Source organism: Apteryx mantelli, chromosome 19 (genome assembly GCF_036417845.1).
Source record: "Apteryx mantelli isolate bAptMan1 chromosome 19, bAptMan1.hap1, whole genome shotgun sequence".
NCBI lineage: Eukaryota > Metazoa > Chordata > Aves > Apterygiformes > Apterygidae > Apteryx > Apteryx mantelli.
The window spans coordinates 14,650,705-14,673,710 of NC_089996.1; the positions used below are offsets into that span (position 1 = coordinate 14,650,705).

At 59.0% G+C, this 23,006-nt stretch overlaps 1 protein-coding gene across 1 annotated transcript; it reads right to left on the reverse strand.

Moving 5' to 3' along the window:
- Window positions 1-1,940: 1,940 nt before the first annotated feature.
- On the reverse strand, window positions 1,941-19,294 carry FAM20A (FAM20A golgi associated secretory pathway pseudokinase). Its single transcript, XM_067308315.1, has 11 exons — window positions 18,921-19,294; window positions 10,665-10,846; window positions 10,505-10,555; window positions 9,826-9,904; window positions 9,031-9,123; window positions 7,669-7,784; window positions 6,943-7,123; window positions 6,336-6,445; window positions 5,932-6,013; window positions 5,792-5,851; window positions 1,941-2,641 (listed from the first exon to the last, which is right to left on the reverse strand). The coding sequence occupies exons 1-11, from the start codon at window positions 19,223-19,225 to the stop codon at window positions 2,377-2,379; spliced, it is 1,524 nt and encodes a 507-aa protein (XP_067164416.1). The 5' UTR covers window positions 19,226-19,294; the 3' UTR covers window positions 1,941-2,376.
- Window positions 19,295-23,006: the final 3,712 nt, after the last annotated feature.

The window sequence follows — 23,006 nt, forward strand, 5'->3', positions numbered from 1 at the left end:
TCCTCTCCTGGTGCCTGCTGGAGAGCTCGTTCTCCACTCGCCAGGCTGTGCCTCTGACCCAGGAGCCGCTTTGGAGCTCTGGCCTTGGATGTGCATCACTGCTTTTGGGTAAATGCTGATAAAATGGGTACCTGTGTTTTGCTTGGGTGTCTCTTGATAGCAACTCTTGGTACTTGGATCACTTTTTAAAGTTGTTAATTCCTGACCCAGCCACTATTACTGGAGCTAATAGGCTTCTGTAAGTTGTCTGCTCCCATCTATGCACAACCTTAATGGGAGTTTTGAACATGCGATAATTAATCATGTATGTGTTCTGGTGGACAGATAGCGAGAAACAGAAGATGTAAGTTCACAAACTATCACCAGTAGGGGGAGATAGAACTTTGGAAATGGTGTCTGATATTGAAATAACTGCCCCCCTTGCATGCTGAAAGTGTCATTCCTTTTATTTTAATCTATTTTCTGTCCACAACAGCTGATTGAAGAGAAAAAAAAAAAAAGGAGGCATCTATAAGCCCACCAACACAGAGAATTCAGTTTATTTGACTGAACTATCTAAAAACTTGCTTTTGCGAAAGCTGGAAATAGAAGGACATGGTAAAATACAAATCAGGCCCAAACAAATGAGCCTTTTCTTCCCTTTTTCTTGCTAACAGTTGTGGCTCCAGAATACTGGAAGAATCTCTTTGCTAAGTAGAAACACTTCAAGCTTCCTCGAACACAAAAATGAATAGAATGGGGACCTGTAGGGCCATACTCAAATTACAGCTACAGCCTCTTCTGTAGTTTTACAGGGTGGAGACAGGTAGCCAACTTTAGAGCTGTTGCAATGTTAGTCCCATGTCAAAAATGATAGCTGTGGCCAAACAAGCTTTAGTCCTTTCTTGTACAATCCAGGCACTTACTGCCAGTGTTACTGAGTTCTCTTTAGGTTGGGCAGAACTCCAACCTCCAAGAAAACGAGCCAGTGTAGATGAAGCAGCTCGCTGAGAACCAGTTAACAGCTACTGCCTTTGGTTATGCATCCTGGCAACACTTGCGCTATGGTTTTGGGATTTTCCTCAGAGATCTGCAGTGCTGTTGATGGTTTTTTGCTTAACTGAAAGGTTAGTTTAGAATGAGCTTGTTGTAGATTTATTGTTTTTCTTCCTTAAGGATGATAAATTATCAACAGAGTTCTCAAATACTTTCCCTAGACTGCCAAAAACCTTGGTGCAATCCTTCTTGAACAGTTAAATGAAAAAGCTATTAAAGAGAGCTTCAGTAATTAAACCATTCTTAACCCTTCCCCTTGGGAAGAAAGGGTAACATTATAAATTCAAAGATCTCTGAATTCCCACCCTCTTTTGGTCTTTAGTTCCTATTACATCCCCTCAAAATGCACAGAGATTGTGTGTGTGATCCACTTCTAGTTTCCAAGGGAAAAGCTTAAGTAGCTTAAGTGATTTTAAAGCTATGAGAAGATGACCTGAGCTAGAACCCTCCCACTTTGCCAAAATATTTTCACTAGAAGTTGGTGGCTTCTTCAATTGTAACTACAATCCTGTGCCTCTAGGTGGGTTTGGGGAAGGCTTGTTTTGTTTTGAACAGGGCTGCACTTACAAGGTCAAAGGCAATGCATACCTGCCTTTCTCTTATAACCTAAACTGATTCTTCCACCTATAAGACAGATAGACAAATAGAAGTGATTTTACTGCATTGTGAGGTAGTGGGCTTTTGGGCAGCATGGATCGAAATGAAGTGGGTTGATAACTATGTTGGAGAAGAGACCTGGGGGAATGGACAAGTCTGGTGAATACTCTGCAGGTGCTCTTCAGTTCGACTGTGCTGACTCAATGTGGTGTCTTGTCTCAAGGTTGCAGGTACTGCCCTTGTGAAATAGGGTTGCTCTTTACTCAAATACACTGTCTTGATTACAGAACACAGACTTAAGAGGAAAATACTCTTAGCATCTCTTTATTCAAGCCTCATCCTTAGATGTAGTTTGTGTCCTTCACTAGTGAGACCAAGATCCCATGTAGGCTGAGTAAACCAATGCCCACGTATTCCCCTGCTCTCCCAGGGGCATGGCCAGCTACAGGAGGTGGCCTACAGAACAGGAGGTCTCTGCTTTTCCACTGGAGAGCCAGTGTTCAGGGTGTAAAGATCTGCCAGTCAGACCACAACTTACCGACACGCTTGGCAACCTTTCATCCCAAACACAGGAGACTTGGTCAAGCATTCGGCATAGGAACCAGGTGTGAATCTTGACAATCTTCCAAGAATTTCCCCCTCTCAATCTCACAGGCTTTTGTAGACAGAAGTTAGCAGCTATTAAAGTTTTCCACTTGCCTTGCAGGGGTCTTCCCTTCCTGGGAACAGAGGCTAAGGACTGTTTTAACTGGTCAGCTTCGCTCTGTCAGACGTGGGAACCTCAGGCTGCGTGGTATCGTTAGCCACCACCTTGCCTTCTCCATATGTGTCTATGCATTTCCTCACGGCTTTGAGGATAAGCTGTAACCGCCTGTCCAAAGCCAGGAGATGGGGTTCGGTGAGGACGGGTGCCAGGCGGTCCTGCAGGAGGGATTCCCTCATGACATCGCTGAGCCGGTATTCGGGCTGAGCCAGGAGCTGGAGTCGTAATAACGTCGTCCTCTTTATTCTGGAAGAAAGAGGTTAGGCATCTTAATGCGAATTTCTCGCAGTATCCTAGCAAGAGCTGGCTGTCTTAGCCCCCTGGTAGCAGTGGAAGGAGGGAGGCAGAACTGGGTGAAGGTATTTGCCAAAGAACGTTGGAATGAAAACATCCTTTTTGAAGGAAATGAAATTTTTTGCAGAAACCTCTGGTTCCTCATTTGTTTTTCAACACTGCAGAGTATTTGTACCATAGATTTCTGTCTTCTGAGAGAAATGTGGTAGAAATTCTCAGTAATGAGTGTTTTTCCTCTGAGTCAGAGATAACCCCGTTCCCCAGACTATTGCAGGGTGGTGCTATGTTCCTAAAGACGACAGTTGTGGGGCAGGGGGCGGAAGGGAAGTAAAATGAAAAGGCATGTCTTAGCTGGTAATAGTTGAGGGAAAAATCTCCTGTTACAACTCTAAATAAAAAGAAGGAATATTTACTGGAACTGATCCAACTGTGTCTTTTCCCCTTAAGAGGTACTAATATTTAAATATTTTCCTTTGACACAGATAGGGATGAAAAGCATCTTGGAACACTTCTGGGAACAAAACTAAGTAATTTTGAAATAACTTGTTTAATCCTCAGCAAAGAGTTTTGATTGCAGCATCTATAACATTGAAATTAATCAGTGATTTTAATTATTGCCTTTTGAATGCTGGAAAAAAGCAGTCTGTGTTTATGGAACTGCTTCTCTTTAGCCGAGCCAGAATTTTCAGAGGGGAAAAAGGTGTAGTCAGAAACCTTTCAAGCAGCTCTAGAGTTTGCCTTTACACGTTCCTTGTTTACCCAGGACATCGATCAGTAATAGTGATCCGGCTCGCTTTAATTCTAACGGGAGGCATGCTGTTCGAGTGATAGGCTAAAAGGCTCGCTGCTGTTGCTATGCCTCGCTAAGCAGGAGCCGACTCGCCGCATTGAGCGGTGGTAACGCTCCGGAGCAGCGAAGCGAGGTACGTGTCTTCGGGCAGTGACGCCCGCTGCATTGCACGCGGCGGGGAGAACGGCTCCGCGGCCGGGTGCCTTCTGCGCAGTGCCGGCACGGCGGCAGGTGATTTAAACTTGCTGTTGTCCTGGCTGCCCACGAGCCTGTCTTGCATTAATATTCCTGAACGATGCCAGATTAAACCACAAAAATCAATTGGCCAAGTGCTAAGGCCAGCGACGAGGCCTTAAATCACTGTCGGAGCTCAATTATGAGGTTCTGCTGCTGCCAGAGAAACCCCTGAGCAGAGCAGACCTGAACTGCGGCAATGAATATATGAGCGCAGCCTCCTTCTAGGCAAGGGGTGGCTCCCAGGAGCTGCCGTGGGTAAACACCAGCTGTGTTTGCTCTGATCCGAACAGCGACTGTGCTTGGAGATGGAGAATGGGATAGTCTGACCCTGTGGGGAATGGCTTATTTAATGCTGTAACAGTTGCATAAGAAATAGGGAGAACATGGAAAGAAGCGTGAGACGGAAATCCTTCCTCCGGTCCCTCTCCTTTCCTGTCCAACGTGGCAAGTGTTACCCCTCTATTGCGCTGATTTGTTGAAGGAGGTTTGACCTGGAGCTTTCTAGGGACTTTATCAGCCAAGAAGACGTGTGCCAGGTTATTTGGGGGCTATTTTCAGGCTTGTCTGTGCCTTTTTTAGGGTTTTTACTCTTCCAGGAAAAGGGCCATCTCTTACTGTATGTATATGTATATATATATGTATATGTGCCGTTTACTGTATTCAATAATAGCAATGTCAGGAGAGGAGAGCAGCAGACTTCAGTGTGTGGGACAAGGACTGGTACAGGAGCTATGAAAGGCAGCTGAAAATAGCAAGGCTCTTATCAGGAGACTTAAATTTGCTGGAAGCCAAAGTTAGGGAAGAATTCAGCTAGGAACAAGCTGAACATATTTAATAGGGAAGTGAGTAGTCTGTTGTTGAGCTTCACCATGTTTTGAGTGGTCCCTGTCGGCTGGAGTTGCCTAGACTCTGCACCCATAGGTCTTCTCGTAAATAGTAAATTTACTCTCCTAAACAGTAAAATTTAGGAGCCCATAGGGCTCCTCGATTTCCTTCTGCTGCAGGATTTTATTCCTGCTTAGATGTACCTGGCTGGACTTCGTCTAGGAATGAGGAGGTGACTCTGTGGACTGATGGACAGGGAGCCCAGCTAGCCCGTCAGGGCAGGCTGAAATCTGCGCCTCTGTGCTTACTTAGGGAAGCATTTTTACTTCCTTTCCTAGTGTTTTTGGATGCTTCCTTATTCCAGATGGATTGTCTGTTCTAGGAAATCAGGTTTTGTGCATCTCCCTCCAGTGGATTGAGTTGCTTTTACACTGTTTTTGGCCCTAGTTGGCTTATTAAAAGGTGTGATTTGCAGGTCTTCATCTCGCTACCTTTTACGAAGAGAACTAAATTAAGAACCGCTCCTGGTAGGTGGATCTGGAAGAATAGGAAGGATCTGACCTGTGGGGATATTACTGTTCAGATCAAATTAAGAGGCAGAGTTAATTTAAACCACACAAAATAGCAGTTCATCGGAAGGATTCACTGAGCGCCTGCAATTATAAATGACGAGTCACACTAGGTGCAAATAACAGTTTTTAAAATTAGATCCAGTAATGTAGATGTTTGGGGAGAGAGTGCTATTAACTTCCCAAGGCTTAGATGGAGCAGGAATAGCAAGGAAATAGGTTAGACATCTCCTAAAGAGAAACCACAGGGAAGAGCAGCTTTTTCTGTCTCTTTCATTTAACTTTCAGCTGTTGATTTATGTGAATTAATAAAGGAGTAGCCAAGATAGGGTTCAAATGGTAAAATTTATGAGCTTCTCCTTAATGCCATGAGGGAAGGAGACCTGATTAACTGTATCAAAGTTCTCCCAGGCTTTTGGATGGAGATTTGTCTGAGCGTGCCTGACAGGGAGCTCAAATGGGTCCGAGAGCACCTCCGGTCGACAGACTGGGAGATGCTAGGAGACACCTGAAGGGTTTGATCCAACAGGGAGTATCTCCTGGTCTGTCAGTGAAACCTTTTCAGGGTCTTCCCGGAGCTGCCGGATGGAGCCGAGCCTGGGGGCTTCCAGCAGCGGTGCTGCCGGTCCCTCACCGGGGAGCACTAGCGTGGCCGGGGAGGACAGCGAAGCTGGCACTTACATGCAGCACTGGGAGAGCGGCGCCAGGATGGAGGTTTCGTCGTGGGAATGTCGCCCGAATCTAGGGGTAAGCAGAGAGCGCACGGCTTATTGCCTGCCCGCAGTCCTCCTCCCCTTCCAGGCGCCCTCTCAGAGCCTTACCCTCTGGCGTTGTCCAGATGCAAGAGGAAGCCGTCGTCCCCAAACTTGGTGAACATTTCATAGTGGTGGCGGTCCATGTTCCCTGTTAAAGGGGGGAGAGAGGAGCAGAGTTTCCCGTGCAAGTGACTGAGGACACGCTCTATATTTTCCTTCAGACCCGCGTGAAATATTTATTGCCTTGCTGGCAGTGTCTAAGCCGGACCCTGAGAGCTGCTGCCCTCGTCCCCCGGAGCTCCATGGAGCGGGCTGGGGTGGTCGTGGGGCTACAGGGGGACGCGGCAGCCTGGAGGCAGCAGTCCCCCAGCTCCGTCTGCGGAGCAGGAAGGACGAGTCTGCTGGCAAATGCCTTTGCGAAGCACCGCGGCGCGGGAGCGAGGGCCCGCGTGAAGGACAGTCCGTCGTACCTATTAGGAAGTCGAATACAGCCATGTCGACGATGTTGAGCAGCCGGTTGCTGTTGCTGTAGGGGTAGATCTCCCTCACGGTGTCGCAGTAGAGCGGGTTCACTTCCCACCTGCAGGAGGTGGAGGGCAAAGGGGCTGCCGTCAGCGGTGGCCGCTGCCTCGGCCAAAGAGCGCCTCGGAGCCGGGCTCCCGCGCGGAGGTGGAGCGGAGGGGCGGGAGGGACGTCTCGGCTGTGGCTTGCGGAGACACAACTCTGCTGGCCAGGGAAACTGGCTGGCCTGGGGCCTGACCGCTCCTGAGCGCCAGCCCGTTTTCAGCTGCATCCCTCACGCGGCTGTTTGCCTCCTCCAGCGGACGCGGGTGCCGTGCCACCACCTCTGCCCACGGAGCTAAACCTCGCCCCTAGCGCGAGCAGGGAGACTGCGAGCCTCTCCCAGGCCCGGGCATTAGGTGTTATGGGACTAAGCAGGGGCAGTCTCCGAATCTCTCCCCAGATATCTCCCCCCAGACATACATTTACTGCATGCATGTCCATGTCCTGCTCATTCTCCTTCCCACACACTCTTTGCAATGCAGATATGGGAATCAGCATCATTTACCCACTTACTCTTCTTTTCCATCAAACGAGTAGGACCGGATCCACGGGTTTGGGATGGAGAGTCGCGGCGCCAGGTTGAGGGACGGCAGGAAGGCGGAGAGGGACCCTTCCAGGAGGTGAGGGTTCCCGCACACCGCGTACTCCGTCTTGCACATGTACGGGCACTTGGCAAAGAAGCACACGTTGCTGGCTGGGAGGAGAAGAGGAGGACGGGGGGAGGAAGGACGGTCTGCGAGAGGTGGCGACGGCTCTGTGCAGTGTTGCCAGTCCCATACCGCCCCCAGGCCTGACCGTGGTCCCAGCCCAGTGGATGCTCTGGCACAGATGTTCCCTCCTTTCGAGGGTGGCATGGGCTGACCTCTTCCCCATCACAGGATGGTGGCTGCATTTGTTGGGTGACCAAAATAGATTTCTTTTCATTCCATTATGTAACCACATAATGGAGGTGCAACCGCCAAGATCATGGCGGATACCTGGATTTTGGTCGATGGACAGACCTGGACACGTGCTAGAGGAAAGGTTAGGAAAAGAGGGCAGATGAATGGTTACGGCAGACGCTTCCAGCCGGAGGCTGCGAGATGGACGCCTCTGCTGTAACCATGTCTCTGCGCATCTGTTTCCACCAGGAATTTCATTTCTGCACGTCAGCACAAGCCCTGCCTGCCCCTTTCCCATGCGAGACTGCTCTGCCGCCCGCGGCGGGCCAGCGCGGCTGGAGCCCCAGCGCTCGCCTACCTGGGGAGACGAAGAAGACGCTCTGCAGGATTTCGTTCCTGGTGACCTCCAGGATCTCCTTGGTGACGTTGATCAACCTTCCCACGGTGGGGGGCACCCGCCGGAAATCCAGGATCCTGCACGAAAGGGAAAAGCCGCTCAGAGGCCTGCGGTGCAGAAGGACGTTGTTCTTTCCATTTGCAAACTGTGGGTCTTTTTCCCCCCCTCTAGTTCGCACCCAAACAGAATTTTTCCCCCCAGGCTTCTTTCTAGCAAATAGCCCGGGTTGTTTTACCCTCTGGACCAAGAGGAGGCCGTGTTTGGATTTTGGTATTTTAACAGCTGCTTCCTGGAAGGATCTGGATGTTCTTCTCCAGGATTTGTCTTCTCCCTGAGCCGTTGCTCCCGCGTTCTCGCAGGCAAGCCGTGTCCCCCAGGAGGGAGAACAGCCCCGCGGGCCCTTGCGCAGCGTCTGTTTGACACGCGGCGCTGAGGCAGCGGGAGGCGAGGGGGGATCGCCCCCACGTGCAGGCACGGATTCCCAGCAGCTTCACCTCAAATACTCTCAAAAAATCAGGGCCCGGGGCGGGAAGGTGTTCGTGCCAATGAATGGGAAGCAGCTGCTGGTTGCTGAGTCGGTAGCGCTGGGTGAGACAGCCGACGCTGTGCTTTGCTCCTTGGGAAATGCGCTCTGCTCCTGAGAATCAGGCACCCAAGGCTGGATTTAGCCTGTTACTTATTGAACAATGTTTAAAGGAGGAAAAAAAAAATCATTTGTTTGCATCGAGCATCTTCTGGCTTTTAAAACCGTGAAGCCCTTCAGAAAAGCAGTCAAGCCTCGGTGGTCGGCTGGTGAAGCCGGGATGGGGGGAGGCAAACTGACCGAGCCCCAGGGACAAGCGGGTCAGCCAGGGTCACCGCAGTGATTTAGGGGCAGAGGTGGAGACTGAGTTCAGCTCTGCTCCCTCCCTAGCTCAGAGTTTGATCTACACCGCTTACAGCCTGGTCCTCTCTATCACGTAAGTCAGATTTGGGAAACGGAGACGTGGGTGTAAAACCCCTATTGATCATCATCATCATCATCATCATCAGGGGTGACTTCCCCTGGATGTTCAACCATCTTCCTGCAGAGGGGAGGAAGGCTGCTGCAGTCCTCCTCTAATGAGGGTATTTGTGATTTCATTAAATGCAAATACTGCTGGGAAAGGGTGCCAGGTTAATTGCTCATTAACTGAGGGCTTGGAACCGCGCAACTGCAGTTTATCTCAGTCCAAAGCAGGCCGTGGTGGCTGTACTGCGGTGGGGGAATCTCTCCCCCCCCTCTCCGTGGGGCAGGGAGGACCGGCCCCGGGAAGAGGGCAGCGCCGCGGCACGGCCCCGTACCTGTCCAGGTGGAAGGCGGCTATCTCCGCGTTGTGCCTCTGGAAGTCCACAAAGTAGAAGAAGTCCTCGGGAGTCTCCTCCTCGCGTTTCTGCCTGGAAGAGATCGCGGGGTCGCTGCCCAGGCGCAGCCACCTGCACCTTCGGTGCCCAAATCCGTGGCGTGGGCAATCCGCACGCTCCCGCGTACGCAGCAGGAAAGCGCCCGGACGTCGGCTGGGCCCTCCGTGCTCAGCTGAGCACGTGAGAACTTCGTTTTATCTCCTAGCCTTGTTGGAGACCAGGCAGACGTGGACTGAAAACAACAGTTTTCAGGACACGGACAACAGGAACTGGCTTTTTTCTGGCTCGGGAAGCAGTTGCAGTTGGCACGGTGCAAACTGCCTTGCCAGGGGATGGGAAGTAATCCGGGTGGGAAGGAATGTGAAGGATCCCAAAGTGCTGCAAATAAATGCAGAAGCAACGTAAAGCCCCTGTTTGAGGTGACCTGGGCCGATAGCTATTTCTTGGAAATATTCTGGGGTATCCAAGGAGAAATAAGGGAAAACAAAGTCTGTTGGGGGGAAAAAAGAAGAAACGTGCAAGCCTTAGCCACAATACGTCCAGTATGCAGGAAAACAAGGAATTTTCAGTGTCAGTAAGCGGTGTGGGACCTCTGGTTTTCATCCGTGCAGTTACAATTGCATCTTTTTTGAACCCTCAAGGTAGCTTTTGAGCAAAGGAGAGAAAAGCTGCTGCTGTGGGTGGCCCGTGGCTCCCACGAAGGAGCAGCGGCCGCCGCCGCCGTGCCTCCCTTACCTCATGGGCTTGAACATGGCTTTGCCGAAGTCCTGGAGCCTGAGGACCAGCTTCAGGTGGACGCCGCTGGGCTTCACGACTGCGGGAGGAGACGGCGCCGTCAGCCACCGGCCGCCTGGAAAAGCCTCCCCGGCGCCCGCTCGCGCCCTGGGGCGCGATGCACCTTCCCGCCCCGCGTGAGTGCCCGAGGTGCCTCTTCCTGGCTGTTCCGTTCGTCCCTGCTCCGCTTTGGCGCTCCTCCTCTCTGCTTTTACCGTGTTACTTATATTTTTGGCCTCGCTCTCGCCTGGGCCGTGCACGTTTCCCTCCAGCGCTGCTCCTGCCGGCAGCCGCCCCTTACGCCCTCCCGCGGACCCTTTGCCCCCACCCCAGTAGAAACCAGTGCTGCCAGTGTCCTTGCACCCACGTCCCAGCCTCTGCAGGGCAGGTTTTACCCCCGAACAGGCTCAAATCGGAGGAGGGTCCGGCAGCGCTGTCGCACGTGGCGCCGGGGCCAATTATTTTCCTCCCAAAGGAAGGGAAGTCGGTCCGTCCCGCTCCTGGGGCGGCAGACGGAGCCGCTGAGATGCCGCTGGCCCCGGGGGAGCTCAGCTCCGAGCGAAGGGCTGGGGCACGGGCGGGATTTGGGGTTCGGGGTTCGGGGCAGGGACCGAGCCGGCTCGCTCGCTCGCTCACTCACTCTGGGCGCAGTCGCAGGCCCCCAGCAGCGCTTTCTCGTCCTGGCTGTAGTCTGCAAGGACAGGAGGAGCCGTGGGGGGAGCGCGGGACCTTCCCGGCTCTCCCCCGCCCCGCGGTTCGGGGCTCGTTTCCCCCCGCCCCGGCCGGCCGAGGGCACTTACCGGCGCTGACGGTGCTCAGAGCCTGCATGTCGCGGAGGAGCCGCCCCACGGCCGGGCTGCCCCGCGGGTAGAGCCCGTCGCGGCTGATGCCCAGGTGGAACTGGAGCCAGCTGGCGTCCGGCCGGAGCTGCGGCAGCGCCGGGGCCGTCAGGTTGAGCCCCTCGCGGTACAGCCTGCGCCTCCTGCGGGAGAGCGGCACGGCGTGTGAGGACGCCCGGCGGGATGCCGGCTCCGGAGAGCCGGGCGTTTCCGGGAGGAGGTTTACGAGTGCAAAGCAGCAAATCCTGCCGGGAAGGGTTCCCCCGCTGCGGACGCGAAGGCCAGGGCGCGACGCCGGCGTTTGCAGGCCCCGGCTCCGCAGGAACGCGCGTTCCTGGGAACGGCCCCGTAAAGAAGCCACAACGGCCCCTTGGCAGCCGTTCTCGGCCGTCCCGGGCTCGGAGCCTTGCAAAACGGCGGTGTCTCGTGGAAGGTTTGTCTCTTCCCTCCCCGAGGACCCCGGGGGATTGCGCATCTGGCTGCAGCCAGCTTCTGATCTCATGACACGCTGTAACTAATAGCGAATTTAATGAGGCTCTGAGAAAACTGTCATCCGAGACGCAGCCGGGCGCCGCCGGCTCCGGGGCTGGCGGTGCGGGGCCGGCTCCTGCTTTTGGGGGATGCAACCTTGCAAGGAGCCGGCCACGACCTGGGGCGAATCCAGCCCCATGTGCAGCTAGCCCCGTCCCGCCCGTGAGCGCAGCTAGTTGACTGCTCCGTCGCCCCTTTGCCAGCCCTTTTTGGCAGGAGAAAACGGGAAAAGCCGGCAGGGAGGTGTGTGGGCGGGGGAGTGTTTGCGCAGGTGGGTTGGGGAGCTGCCAGGAGCCGGCGGCGTTGGCCTCTGCTTCTCCATCCCCACCGACGGGGAGGAAAGGAGCCGCCGGGAGTGCGAGCATCCAAGCGGGAGCGTGGGAATTCCTGCTCCACCAGCCCTGGGGAAGCCCGTGCCGGCTCTCGGTCCAGGGCAACCCCGTCGCCTCCGGCCGCTCTCGGGCAGGTGGAAGCTGCAGAAACCTCTGTCAGCAACCGGAGCCTGGTCCTCTGCCGGCCCCGGGCTGCGCGCGCCCCGCGAGAGGAGCCGCAGGAGGGGGAGAGAGGAGCCTCCTCGCAGCCGCCTCGTGCTCTCACCCCCTCGCGGTGCTGGGGACGGCGGAGCAGAGAGCTTCCCTGCACCGTCCCCCCCCCGCCTTTGCAGGGGGGCTATGGCGAAACTCGTGGAAAACCCACCCGCCGGGGGGCTGGCGCGCGGGACCCGCTCCCCGACGGCAGCGCGTTCTGCCCCCGGCGCTCGCGTGCGCCGCCTGCGGAGCCGGGGGAACAACGGCGTCTTGTCCGAGCCGCCTCGGCCGAGGCTGCCTTCGGAGTCGGCTCTTACGGCTGCGGAGACGGCGCAGCCCTGTCTCCACCGGCTTCTCCTGCGGCTTGAGCTCCCGCACAGCAGAACGCTCAGATTAGCAGAATCGTTAAGCGAGGCTCATAAATTACCCTCCGCGACCGGATTTACAGTCTTTGGTCCAGCAAACAGGGATGCTGCAAGGCGATCCGGCAGCGGCCTGGGCACAACCCTTAAAATCAAGGTTGAGCATCGGGATCTAGCCCTTCCTCGGCCAGCGGAGCCGAACGGGGCCCCCGGGGCCACCATAAAATGCAGACGCCTCCGCAGCCGATTAGCGTTTTGCTCCACAGCTGATTAGCAAAGTTTGGGTGCAAACTGTGGATTTTTCAAGCAGGAGCAAAATGCTAAACTGCAGCAAAAAGGTTACGTATGCAGCAGCTAAGCCGGAGCGCCGCGACCCGCCGCCCGGCAGAGCTCAGGGCATTAGTTTCTCATTAACGTACAGCGTACGCGCTCCTGATAAAGGGAAAACTCCATAAGTGCCGAGATAGATCAGCGGGGGAAACCGGGAGCTCAGGGCCGATAGCGAGTGGTTCATTAACCAAGCGGGGGCCGGGAAGGGCCGAGCGTCGCCCTGCGCCCGATCCCAGCCCCTAGCGCGACCCGCGCCGCTGGGACGCGCGGAAGGTGGAAAGGGGGGACGAGGAGCTTCACGGCTTTGCGTTTCCCCACGCAAACAAAATTAAAGGCTTCAAAGAAAGCCGGCGCTGGCCCCGCTCTTTGGTTTCGGTGGCGGCGCCGGGCAGGCACGGGGGTGGTGGCTGGCCGCAGGTTTGGCCCCGGCAGGCGGAGGTGGATCCGTGTCCCGGGCTCCGCTGGCTCCGTGCTTCGCCGCTCGGCCCCGCGGGAAAGCGCTCGGTCGTTGGTGGGTTTTTCCCGTTAGCCTTCTCCGTCCCCGCAGGCTGAGCGGGGCGGTTCATCCGGTCCGACTGCGGGAGGGGACCCCGCTGGCAGCGTTTTTGGGGAGAAATCTAGGAAATGGGGTGATGCGGCCGGTTCCTGCGCTGCCCAGCAGCCTCCGGGTCCCGTTCTGCCGCCTCCGGACGGCTCCGTGCTGGGCTCTCGGGGCCATCGGGCGCCCGCGGAGGATGCTCGGGAACAAGGTGCTCAAAGCCCTTACGTCCGCAGGCCTGGCCGGGAGGGAGCTCGAGGGCTTTGCATCCGAGCACCCCGGCGCCGGGACGCACTCGGAGCCGGCCACTGCGGCCAAGGGCTACAGTAAGTCTGCAAAAGAGGCGAGCGCTCCCCCAAAACAGGCGGTGGCGGCGGCGGCGGCGAGAACGTGCCGAAACGGGTCCGCCGGCGCGCTTGCCCTCGCCCCCCTGTGCGCAACGTTCATCCCTGCACGGCCACGGACGGTGCAGACCCCGCTGAGACTCGAGGAGTTTTTCCCCCCCCCGAGAAGCTGCCCGAATATTTTACCATATTTGCTCTCCTCTTTCCCCCGCACCCGGGCTGTGTCCCCGCGTGGCACTGAGCAATAGATTACTGATGGGGAAAAAATGCAGCCGTTACGCAAGGGAGGCCGGTGCCGGCCGGGCTGCTGCTGCCTCCGGCCCGGCGGCCGCGCGTTTCGCTGCCCCCGCGCACCGGGCGAGGGGTGCCGGGCCGGCAGGCCGCTCGCTCGCCTTTAAACCCGACCTGCAGCTAGCTCTGCCTTCCCCTGCCCCTTCCGGCTCCCTGAAATAGCTCCCCTTAAAACCAGAGCTCTGCAAAATATATAATTATATAGGAATCAGGTTCATTTATAACCTGCTATAAATAGCGCCAGGGTTGTCCTAGCTTTCTGCTCACCCTGATCATCTGCTGCGCTATGGAGTTGCGAGGGGCTGCGCTGAGGGCACGGCGTGGGGCGACGCAAGTGTCCGAGCGCTGCTGCGCCGGCGGCTGGCAGCTGCCTGCCGCCAAGGTCAGGCATGGCAGCGCTGCAGCCTTGCACGGCGCTGCAGCCCTGTGCGGCGCTGCAGTTTTGTGCGAGGGTGCAGTTTTGCACGGCACTGCAGTTTTGCATGGTGCTGCAGCCCTGTGCGACGGTGCAGTTTTGCACAGCGCTGCAGCCCTGCGCGACGGTGCAGTTTTGCACGGCGCTGCAGTTTTGCACGGCGCTGCAGCCCTGCCCCGGCACGCCTGGAGCAGGACGACGGGTGACGTGGCATGGGGAAGGCCAGCCAGCAGCAGTTGCAGGCAGGGCTTCCCCGCAGCAAGCCGGCCGCCGGGAGCTGTGAAACGCTCCGTGGCTTTGGCGCAGGCGCGCGTCTCCTGCACTTTTCCCCTTCGTTTCTGTCCGTGCAAAAGGAGCGCGGGGCCGCTGGGGCTCTCCGGCACGGGGAAGGGCAACCAGAGGGTTCCTGCTGCGTCCCGCCTGGCACCGAACAGGTTACAGATCAGAGTTTGGGGTTTTGAAGCTGCTCCTCAAAGGATTAAAATAAGCTCCGGAGTTTTTGAGGGCTTTTTTTTTTTCTTTCTGGTTTTGAAGAGGTATGGATGTTTTCCGCTATTTCCTTCCTGCATCCCCATTAGTCTCTCCAGCTGGTTTTACATCCTGCAATCAAACTCCCGTTCCTAATTGAAGTGCCAGGGAAAAGAGACGTGACGGGCCGCAGCGAGGGCCGGGAGCACTGCGAGGAGGTGGGACGTGCGTCGCTGGGCTTCCCTCTCCGTATGCATCCAAAACGCGCCATGTCCCGGGGCCGCTCTGTGATCTGGCAGAGAGTTCCTGGTGTTTCCAGTCCAATTTTTACTTCCATCTGGCCACCAAACTGAAGACAATCACGCTGTGATGTTGGTACAGGATCAGGCTGCAGCTTGTTCCACTCAAGCAGAGCATCCAGCCGCTATGGAAAACGTTTTGCGAGTGGTCAGACTTGTGCGCGGTACAGAAACGTGCTCTTCTGCCAGTCGAGCCAAGCGCAGGAGGGCTGATGGCAACCTTGGCAGGAACCGGGCAGCCCCAGGAAGCTTGTGTGGACCTTCTCGCACGCTGCTCTGCAGCTGTTTTGAGGGGATCGCAACAGCAGCAGCTTCGCCAAACCTACGGATTGGGAAGGAGCCGCGGGTTCGCAGGCCGTGCAGAGGACGCTGCCGTCTCTCCCCGAGCGCGTCGCAGGGGACGGGGGTTATGCCGTGCTTCTGATGAGCTGCGCTCCCTGCGTTCAAACCCCCGGTCCCACAGCGCGCTTGCTTGGGGAACATCCATCCTTCCCAAACCCTGCCGCATGCACGAGGCATCGCTCAGCTCCGAGAAGGCCCAAACCCTCCGCTGCGCCCCACGAGGGACCGCGGCGCTGCGGCAGATCGGCCACGGCGCGCACGGACCACGCGTCGCAGGTACCGTCGTCGTCGCCGTGTCGATACCCGTACCGAGGAGCCAGCTGGGAGCCCGCTGCTCGTGTCCTCTGCTCGTACAGCAAGGCATCGGCTCGGCTGAGATTAGTCCCGAAGCAAATTCCAGATCAATATCCGCCCGCAGGAACGCCGGCATTGCCTGATAACGTGTAAACGCGCTTCACTTAGCCTCAGCCGTGTTCCTCCGGCTTTTCCGGCGAGCGCGTGCAGGCATCTCCTCGCCTCGAGCTCCCCGTTCCTCCGCCGCGTGACCAACCTGCACGAGGATGCTGAAGGATCCTGCTGCCGGTAGCCGGTAGCCGTGGGGTTTGCCGTACGCGGCCGCAGCCCGGCAGCCTGTTTGCAGCGCACGTTCTGCGCTTTTTAAGCCTGAAAGCTGAGCTCCCCTCATGCGCTGCCGGTTTTCTCCGTATCCGCAGGTCACGGGACCCCGCTTCCCGCGGATCCGGCGTGCCGCGAAAACGGTACATCCAGGCCGTTTCTGAGAATGGGAGACCCTGGCCCACATTCATCCCTGCCTTCTGGCATCGCTTTGCCCCGTGCTCCCTCTGCTTCCATGGGCTCCTACCTTTCTAAGGAAGGTTTCGACCTCCTTCAGGCTGGCTCACCCTCGAGACGAGGGTCTCCTGCGGTGGCCCCCAACGTGGGCACCGCAGTTGAGTGTACGGGATGGCTCCGGGCCCAAGGGACCTGCTCCAGCCACGGGGATAACGCTTCAGTTCCTTCGGTTGTCTCTTCCCGTTGCCTCCTACTATGAATCATGAGCAAAACCAGGACTGGACGATACCAATAAAAATAAGAGGAAGTGGTAGGTTGAGTCTAGCTCGCTTAACTAGGGGAAGAAGTAAACATGAATGATTTCTGCCTTGAACAGCGCCGGAGCAGCAAGCGGAACACGTCCCGTGTCTCCCGTCGGCCTCTGTCTCGCGGGCTCCCACTCCTCTTCCTCCTCCTTCGCAGCCCTTGCCGCCCGCAGCCCTGCTCCTCTGCCCTCAGCCTTTCCCTAGGCGCTGCCCACGTGCCGGGGTTCGGGCTCCTGACGGCTTCCTCCCCCTGCCTGCCTCCGATGTCACTTCTTGAAAGCCTGCCCAGATGCCTTTTTGCAGCTCTTCTCCCGGGAGGGAGGTGGGCCCGCGCTTTGCTGCTGCGACAGCCCGTGGGTGGCTGGGGAAGCAGGGACCGTGTTTGACAGTGGCCTAGAAAACAAATCTGGGCGGCAGGGAAGTGCCGAAGCTGCGGGGACTGGGAAAGCAGCAGCTTCCGTTGTCATCTGAGCGCCGGGTCGGCGTCTGGTGGGACGCTGGGGGAGACGGAGCAAGACGCGGCCAGGGGCTGTCACACCTCGTGGCTCTGTAGAGGGAAGGCTGGGTTATTCCGTGCTGAGCCAGGGACCTGAGAGGTGGCCGGGGGAGATGCTGCTCTCCTGCTGCTGCTGCTGCTGCTGCTGAGTCAGAGCCCGGATCAGCCCAGCCCGGACCTGGGCTTTCTGCTCGCTCCAAGCCTGCTCTCGCGGCCGCGCTCGCTCCACCTCCACCGCAAACCTTCCCGCCTGCGCTAACACGTGGCCTGGCCTGAGGTCCGGAGCCGCTCTCTCCCCCCGGGACCCGGACGGGCCGGGCGCACCGGCAGCGAGCCCCGAGCGAGCAACGGAAGCGGCTCTGCCACGGGCCCGGACGCGCCGAGCCCCTTTGCCCGGAGGTGCCGGGAAGCCGCCCTTGCCCGCCGCGCCATTAGCATTCCGCTCGGGCACCGCTTCGTCTTGTTTTCCGTATTCGATTCAAGTTTGTGCGACGCTTTGTTATTTTTAGTTGCTGCTGTTTAAACAGCGCCTTGAAGGGCAGCCGGCGCACCTCTCTTTACGAGCCGGCAGAGCCGCACGCGTTCATATATTTGCTTTTGGCCGCCGGCGGCGTTGCTCCGACTGCGCTCGGAGCGCGGCCCTGCTGGGGGCGGTGGGATTGCCGCGGGGAAGGGGCTGCCGGGGCGGGCGGCTGCCCCGGACCCCAGCTCGCAGCCCGGCTGCTCACGGCCCGAACGCCTTGCTTTTTCACCAGCTGCAAACCCCGCTCCCGCTTCCCCGGGCACGCCAAGGGCAATCCAGAGCTGCCGGCTCAGGCCCCTCCTGCATCCGCTGCGTCTCCAGCACACGCAGGGAGCCAAGGCAGAAGCCGTCGGGAGCTCGCGCGGGTTTGCAAAGGCCCCGCGTATTCAGGCACGCGCCACGGGCCACGGAGCGCTTCAGCCGGCCGACGCGCCGGGCTGACGCCGAGGGCGGTCGTTCCCTCCGCGCGGGGGGACCGCAGGAGTTAGCGACAGTCCCGCACCGGGAGCAGGAGACGGGAGGTCTCCTGCAACCATGCCCGGAGCCGGGAGGGAGCAAGGCGGCGGGTCCACCGAAAGCCGGGGGAGCCCCTTTCTGCCCCCAAACAAAACCCTCCGCTCCTTTTCTCCCCAAAGTGTTTTCCGCCTCGCAGCAGAGAATTCATCAGTGGGAGCAAGAGGGGCTGGAGGGGAGCCGGTGCCCTGATGTCGCTGTCGCGGATCGGAGGAGACGGTGCACACGTGGAGGGAGCTGCGGAGAGCCGCGGGGCAGGAGAGGTCCCAGGCTCTGCCCCGGGGGGCCGCTGGAGCACGGGGGCTCCCGTCGTCGCGCAGCCCAAGGGCTCGCGTGCCCGGGGTGCGCCGGTGCGAGCCCCTTCCCGGCCCCCAAGCTGACAGAGGCGACGCGGAGCAAAGCCGATTCCTGTCCCGGGGGGGACGCAGCCCCCGGGGCCTCAGCCCCCACCCTGGCAGCCGCCTGCCCCTCGCCGCCTGCCCTGGGGGTCTCGCAGCGGAGCCCGGTGGCTCCGGCCGCGAGGGACCCCGGGAGCCCCCGCAGCCTCGGGGGGGCCCCAGCTCCGCGTGGGGTGCCGAGGGGTAGGGCGACGGGGAGGAGAGCCGGGAAGGGGGCTTGGGCTGGGGAGCCCCGAGAGGGGGAGTCTGGGGAGGGGGTTCCCGGAGGGGGGGGCCCCTGGGAGGGTGTCTGGGAAGGGAGTGCCTGGGAAGGGGGTGCCCGGGGAGGGGTTCCTGGAGGGGTTGTCCAGGGAGGGTGCCTGGGAAGGGGGTGCCCAGAGGGGGTACCCGGGGAGGGGGTGCTGGAAGGAGGTGCTCCGGGAAGGTGCCCAGGAAGAGGGTGCCCAGGAAGGGGGTGCATCAGGAGGGTGCCCAGGAAGGGGTGCCCTGGGAGGGGGTACCCGGGGAGGGGGGTGCTGGAAGGAGGCGCTCCGGGAAGGTGCCCAGGAAGGGGGTGTCCGGGAAGGGGACGCCCGGGGACGGGGTCCTGCGGGTGCCCCAGGAGGGTGCCCTGGGGAGGGGGTGCCCGGGGGGATGCCCGGGAAGGTGCCCAGGAAGGGGGTACCGGGGAAGGGGGTGCCCCAGGAGGGTGCCCGGGGGGGGGGTGCCCGGGGAAGGGGGGGTGCCGGGGCGGCGGGACGCACCTGTTCCAGCGGGCCGCCTTGCGCCGGTAGTAGCGCAGGGCTTCGCGGGCGCCCAGCAGCGGCTCGGCGGGGCCCCGCGGGGCCGCGGCGCGGTAGAGCGGGTGGGCGAAGAGGCGCCGCAGCGCGGAGGCGGCGCGGGGCGGCGGCGGCGCGGGGGGGCCGCGGCGGCGGCAGGGGCAGCCCGGGGCGCGGGGCGCCGCCAGCTCCCGCCGCGCCCGCGGCCAGAGGTGGAAGTAGAGGTCGGCGGCCAGCAGCGCCCCGAGCAGCAGCAGCACCGCGGGCCGGTCCCGGCGCGGCCCCGGCATGGCCGGCGCAAGGCGGCAGCGCGGCGAGCGCCGGGAGCCGCCGGGAGGGACAGCGCCGGGCAGCGGGCAGCGGGGAGCCGGGAGCGGGGAGCCGGGAGCGGGGAGCGGAGCCGCCGCCGCCGCCGCCGCGGGGCAGGGCGCGCGGGGGAGCTCGAGCAGCGGAGCCGCGGGGGGCGCGGAGCGCGGGGCGGCACCGGGACACGGCGCGGGGCCGGGCCGGGCTGCGGCTGCGGGACCGGGACCGGCAGCGGGGCGGGGGCAGCGGGGAGCGGGGCTGGGGGATTGGGGAGCCGGGACTGCGGGACCCCGGGCAGAGCGCACGGGACCGGGGCAGAGGGTTGGGGACCCCGGGCAGGGGCTGCGGGACCCGGGTAGGGGGATTGGGGACCGGGGCAGGGGGTTGGGGAGCCGGGGCAGGGGCTGCAGGACCCGGGTAGGGGGATTGGGGACCGGGGCAGGGGATTCGGGACCCCGGTCAGGGGCTGCGGGACCCGGGTAGGGGGATTGGGGAGCCGGGAGCTGGGGCAGCGGGACCCCGGGCAGAGCCCACGGGACCGGGGCAGGGGGATTGGGGACCCCGAGCAGGGGCTGCGGGACCCGGGCAGGGGGATCGGGGCCGGGGCGAAAGGGTCGCGGGGACCTCGCGGAGGAGGTCGAGCGCTGGGACGGGGCAGCGGCTGCCCCGGAGGCGGCGCGGGCCGAGCGCGGCTTAGCGCGGACCGGGGCTGGGGGAGCCGGGACCGGGCAGCGGGACCAGGGATGGAGCCGGGGGTCCCGCAGCCGCCGGGCCGGGGCTCTGCCCCCCCCCCCCCCCCCCGCGGGGCTCCCGCCGCACCGGGGGTTGCGCACACCCCGAGCGCCGGGGAAGCGGTGGCTGCGGGGCACCGGGCAGGCAGGACGGGCTGTCACCCGCCTCCGGGCGAGCCAAGGATGCCGAGGGGCCTGAGCGGGCTTTAGAGCCGGCGGGGGGTCGGTGCTGCTTCCACCAGACCCCCCAGGTGCCGGAGTCTGGGTGCAGGGATGAGGTGCCTGGGTGCGCCTGGGTGTCCTTCAGCACACCGCTCAGGCTCTGCTTTTATTTTCCACAAAATGGAAAAGTTAGGGACCCGCCACGCCACGGTTTGCTCCGAGGGCTTGGGAAGGTGCTGGGGCGGGTGTGCGGTGGGCCCGGGACCCCGCGCTCGGCCCAGGGAGGAGAACTGCTGCGGGCGGCGCGGAGGTCCCGGCCAGGAGCACGTTGGGAAGCAGCAGGCCAAGGGAGCGGGATGGAGGCGAAAGTGGCTGTAAACAAAGGGAGCGTGACTAGACTAGCCTGGCTCCGGCACGCTGCCGAAGGGAGAGCAAAAAATAAACTGCAGAAAGAGGGAAAAGTCAATTAGGCTTTTAGCTGGCTGGAGCAGAGCTGAGTTTTGCCTGCAGCCCTGCGAAGGGAGGCTGCGGCGTGTGCTGGGATGAGGCTTTTGGGGCAGTGCAAGGAGACCTCAGTGGAGCTGTTGGCTGGGAACGTGTCCCAGGGCTGTGACCCTCCTTTGGCCGAGTGGGGAGAGAGGAGGGTCCACTGGGCTGGGTCGTGCCTGGGGCTGGGGGCAGCGCAGGGGAGGGGAGATGCAAAAAGGGGATCTGAAGGACGCTGGGGCACATCGGTCCTCCAACACACCGTGACCAGAGCACGATCTCCAGCAGGGCCCTCTGCCTGGGGAACCGGCAGGAGCAGTGTGAGCTGCCCCTCCGGTGCCCTCCCAATCCCCCTCTGCTCTCTCCATCCTTGGAAGAGGGGGGCTATTTGACGCTCTCATTTTGAAATGCAACCTCAAAATTGCCCTGCTCCGTCTTTTGCTATTTGAAGAGTTTTTTTTTTTTTTTTTTTGTGAGTGTGTGTGTGGGTGTGGGTGGGTGGGTGCTATAATTCTTTTTTTCTAGAATACCAAGTTTTATGTATTTTTCATAGCATGTGAAAAAATCAAAGGCGTGAACTGTGGATGAAAGCGCCCTTCATGAGAGCGAGGGATGGCTGGTGCTTCTAAGGACTAGCCGTGGGGCAAGCAAGGACTTGTGAGAGCAACCGGTCTGCTCCCCGCCGCGCTCTGCTTCTCTTGCTCGGAGACCACCGGCTGTGCCTGCAGTTTTGTGCCCTTTTGGGACAAAGTCGGAATAATAATTACACTGGGATTAATTTATGCTCTAAACTAGACGTGACCTGAGGTATCTAGAGGCAAATTTTTAGGGCTCTCCTTCTCAGGGACTGCCACCCGGCCCCCGCTCCCTGCGGGTTTCGGAGCGGGGGCTCTGCTCCACGGTGCTGGGTCAGGCTCTGCAGGAGCGGAAGGACTCAGCACGCTTCATCGCCAGCCCTCATGATACCAGAGGAGAGAAGAAGCGTTCAGGATATAAAGTTTGGGGTGAAGAGGGGGTCAGTTACGGAAGTTTCTCCAGCTCTCTGGCCACGTTAGAAGTGGGTGCTTAGGAGAAGAACGGGGCAGCGGGTGCTCACGGCGCCCGGGCGCCGCGGGAGGAAGCCAAGGTCTTCAGGCCTCCCACGGGCCAGGCCACTTGGCAGTTTCCCCAAACCAGTGTCATAATATACCCATTGTAATGAGCTGCGACCAACAATAGGATTCCTTTTTCTTTTTCTTTTTCTTTTTCTTTTTCTTTCTTTTTTTTTTTTTAAACGAGATTAGCCAGCTGAAGTTCACAAAATCTGGAATTCAAAGAACCGGAATGAATCACCAGGAACAAACATCGGTCGGTGGATCTGGGGCCTTTAAAAGCCACTCATTGACTCGCTTTAAACTAAACAGCAACTTTTGACAAATGCTCCATCAGAACTGGCTAGTACTTGCTCCGCTCCTAATCCTTTTTGGATTTGGGCTGTTGCCCAACCGCTAATCTCTCCTAGCGACCACTATTAAATATTTCCTTGTTTGCAACACTAATTCTAAACAATTGCATCAGGAGAAAAACATTAGCTGGGTCTGTGTCTTTGTGTTGCTTGTATGCTCCACAGGAAGATCGTTTAGTTTTTAATGAGACTAATTAAAAAGAAACAAAAAATAATACATCAATCCCCTTAATCTATAATAAATTGAAACACTAGCACCTTTCCCAAAGTGTTAGTTACTGCCAGCTCCTAACACTGGAATGCAAAATTATTGTTGTCGTCATTATTTAAAACATTTCGCCGGTGCACCCGTAACACCAGCTTTACCTGGATTTTGCAAACACGGCCTTCAGCTCAGCTCAGGTCTCAGGTGGGAGACCGCGAAGCCTACGGGAATATACGGCAGCAGGTACCGTTTCATCTCAAATTTCAAAGCAACCGGAGCACTTCTTGTGTGTTAATATCTCAGTCTCTGTCACCGCGTTTTTCTTTTTAAACAGTAGTGCGTTGCCCTGAGCGCAGGACTGTTCCTGCTGCCTTTGCTGGGGCTGCTCGGGGCGTTTGAGTTTGCGCTCTTGTGCTTTTACTCGTTTGCAGGACAGGGCCTGTATGAAGGTGGAGTTAAGCAATTCCGTTGGGAATATTATCTTTGTTAGCCCGGGTCAAATGCCCTTTGGAAGCGAACAGCGGCCTCACGGCACCCGGAGCAAACCCCCTCTGGCCTCGGTCCATCCAGGCCACCTTGTCGCCCTTGGCGCTGACCCACCCTCTCGCTCCTGGCCCTGCCGGTCGCTGAGTCCTCGGCAGCAGCAGCTGCTTTCTCGGACTCCTGAGCAATGTTCAGGGCAGAGTTAGCGGTTTTGCTGCCAGGCTCCGAGGCTGGGACGGAGGAGCACCAGCCGC